At 50.3% G+C, this 3,391-nt stretch overlaps 1 protein-coding gene across 1 annotated transcript; it reads left to right on the plus strand.

The window, feature by feature from the left end:
• The first annotated feature begins 2,538 nt into the window (after nucleotides 1–2,538).
• On the plus strand, nucleotides 2,539–2,901 carry LOC126419654 (uncharacterized). The gene has a single exon (XM_050086843.1). The coding sequence runs from the start codon at nucleotides 2,539–2,541 to the stop codon at nucleotides 2,899–2,901; it is 363 nt and encodes a 120-aa protein (XP_049942800.1).
• Nucleotides 2,902–3,391: the final 490 nt, after the last annotated feature.

Below are 3,391 nucleotides of genomic sequence, written 5' to 3' on the forward strand. Positions count from 1 at the left end.
CGCTCGAATCTCTCTAATTTTACATTCGTGATCTCCTCTGGAGGTATAAGTCGGGGGAAGCAATATATTCGATACCTCATCCAGAAACGCACCCTCTCGAAACCTGGACAGCAAGCTACACCGAGATGCAGAGCGCCTCTCTTGCAGAGTCTGCCACTTGAGTTTGCTAAACATCTCCGTAACGCTATCACGCTTACCAAATAACCCTGTGACAAAACGCGCCGCTCTTCTTTGGATCTTCTCTATCCCCTCCGTCAACCCGATCTGGTACGGGTCCCACACTGATGAGCAATACTCAAATATAGGTCGTGTTTTGTAAGCCACCTCCTTTGTTGATGGACTACATTTTCTAAGGACTCTCGCAATGAATCTCAACCTGGCACCCGCCTTACCAACAATTAATTTTATATTATCATTCCACTTCAAATCGTTCCGTACGCATACTCCCAGATATTTTACAGAAGTAACTGCTACCAGTGTTTGTTCCGCTATCATATAATCATACAATAAAGGATCCTTCTTTCTATGTATTCGCAATACATTACAATTGTCTATGTTAAGGGTCAATTGCCACTCCCTGCACCAAGTGCCTATCCGCTGCAGATCTTCCTGCATTTCGCTGCAATTTTCTAATGCTGCAACTTCTCTGTTGTGTAAGCCTCTTCCTTTGTGGATGAATTACATATCCTTAATTCTTCCTATGAATCTCAGCTGGCATCTGCATTTCCTACTACCTATTTTTCGTCGTCATTTCACTTAAGGTTCCTCTGTGAGTTGCTCCTAGATATTTTACGGTAGATACTGTTCCCAGCAGTTTGTCATCAGCGGTGTAGATGTACAGCGGTGGATTACTTCTCCTACGTATGCGCAGTATGTTACATGTATTAAAGTTCAGGGCCAACTGACAGTCGCCACACCATTCATCAATTCCTTTTACTAATCGCTGCACTCTTCTGGCGCCATCAGCTAATAGTCTTACGGAGCCTCCGACATTTTCTTCTAGATTATTTTTGTATCCTGTGAACAGTAATTGTCCTGTGACACTTTTCAGGGGTAGCCTACTCTTGATACTAACTTTACACCTGTGTGGATTGGCACCTGAGGTCGTCTGGGTTCAAACGATTCAAATGGCTGTGAGCACTATGGAACTTAACATCTGAGGTCATTAGTCCCCTAGACTTAGAACTACTTAAACCTAACCAACCTAAGGACATCACAAACGTCCATGCCCGAGGCAGGATTCGAACCTGCGACAGTAGCAGTCTCACGGTTCCGGACTGAAGCGCCTAGAACCGCTCGGCCACAACGGCCGGCTCGTTTGGAATGAAGTATGTAATGAGGATGCGAGGTACCTTCTGTCACCGGAAGTCAGCTGCGCAGTCATCTTACAACCCCAGTGAACTATTTTCATATCACACAGATAAGATGAAAGGAGGGGTTGTTGTAGTTAAACTACTTTTCACACTAACCAAGCTCTGTCAGCCGCGCGGGATTAGCCGAGCGGTCTTAGGCGCCGCAGTCATGGACTGTGCGGCTGGTCGCGGTGGAGATTCGAGTCCAACCTCGGGCATGGGTGTGTGTGTCTGTCCTTAGGATAATTTAGGTTAAGTAGTGTGTAAGCTCATGGACCGATGACCCTAGCAGTTAAATCCCATAAGATTTCACACACATTTGAGGATTTGTGAACATTTGAAGCTCTGTCAGAGGTTAAAAAGATGAAACGAAGAAGAATCGTAGGACGAAACCGAATCTTTAGTTTTATAATCTGCTACTTAATTAACATCCACCCACTAAAACGAAAAACAAAACAAAACAAAAAAGGCATGGCACTGTTGGCTGGGCTCCCCCGAGGTTTAGATTAAGCCGCTTATTGGAAAGTGTTTTCTACCTCTGAGCGCAGGTCCATTCCCTCACGGTGCAGTAGAGCTGTTTATTAAGTGTATCTGTCGAGCGTAGGTTATTGCAATGAGTGTGTATACAGAGCAGTGTCATGTTTGTGTTGAATGATGATGAGAGGAAGAAGACGGTGAATTCCGGTGCCCGAGCCGACCGAAGTGGCCGAGCGGTTCTAGGCGCTACACTCTGGAACCGCGCGACCGCTACGGACGCAGGTTCGAATCCTGCCTCGGGCATGGATGTGTGTGATGTCCTTAGGTTAGTTAGGTTTAAATAGTTCTAAGTTCTAGGGGATTGATGACCTCAAAAGTTAAGTCTCATAGTGCTGAGAGCCATTTTTTGAACCGGTGCCCGAATATAGCCCACTCCTCTGGAAGCGTTGAAGTTCGACATTTGATGGGTGATCACCATGACCAGTGTCTATCGCCCTTCTCCGTGACACACTGCGAAGGAGTCAGAGATGAAATCCAGGACACTGGAGCAGCGTACGGTGACCGGGAACCGTGCGTCGTCTCGTTTCCACCCCTTGCCGACCAAACACTGTCGGTGAAAATTCCTTTTTACCACCGCGATTGAAACTGGCTACCCAAGAGTGGAAGCCACCGGTCGGGCATAACTGAGCAGCCTGGGAAACACAGGTGGATGCTGAGCTACGCGCAGCACAAGAATATGAGGGGTGTCTGGCAGCGGCGCCTCACCTGCAGCCAGGGGTGCCGCGAGCCGAATGCGGCGCCGCGCGTGGCGCCCGCCATCGATTCGCCGCCGCTGCCGCCAGCCCCGCCGCCCCCACGGCGGGCCAGACGCGACAGAGCCGCCGCCGCCCCCTCGCGCCCCTGGCCACCACTTGCCACGTGCCGACCTCCGCCGCCACACCCTCCACCCCCGCACCGTCCAAAAACGCGACACTTCCTCGCGCCGCGCCGCCGCTGCACCCCCTGCTGCTGCTGCTGCTGCGCCGGCAGCCCCTACTACTCCCACACCTACACGCAAAAGCAAACTCCGTGAGGCGTCCTACAGCGAAATAAAAGCTTGCCCTTTCACTCGCGGTGCCACGGTGCACACCCTGGAGGACATCTCCTCCCTCCGTCCCCCACCCCCTCCCGCCACTCTTCCCTAAGTACTCTTGCCGTCTAAGGGCACTGCTGTTTATATTCCTGACCTTTAAGCCCTACAGCGCACGTGAGTTGTGCAATGACGACGCCTGGTGAGGACTTACTCATTACCCTCGCCGTTTGAGAAAAAGTCTCCCCTCCGGGTTTTTCTACACAGCAGCGCTCGCTGAGCCGCGCGTTTTAATTGGACGTAGGAACCCCGACTGTACACACACCCCTCGCGCTCTGGCGGAACAACACAACGGACGTGTAACTAGGAGAATAAAACTAGCCAACCAGTTGCATATCTTAAGGTTCGTCTTGCAACAGCATTTTTTTATTAGATGCACTGCTATACGATGTGTGTGTGTGTGTGTGTGTGTGTGTGTGTGTGTGTGTGTGTG

The sequence above is a fragment of the Schistocerca serialis genome, chromosome 9 (genome assembly GCF_023864345.2).
Source record: "Schistocerca serialis cubense isolate TAMUIC-IGC-003099 chromosome 9, iqSchSeri2.2, whole genome shotgun sequence".
In the NCBI taxonomy this organism is placed as follows: domain Eukaryota; kingdom Metazoa; phylum Arthropoda; class Insecta; order Orthoptera; family Acrididae; genus Schistocerca; species Schistocerca serialis.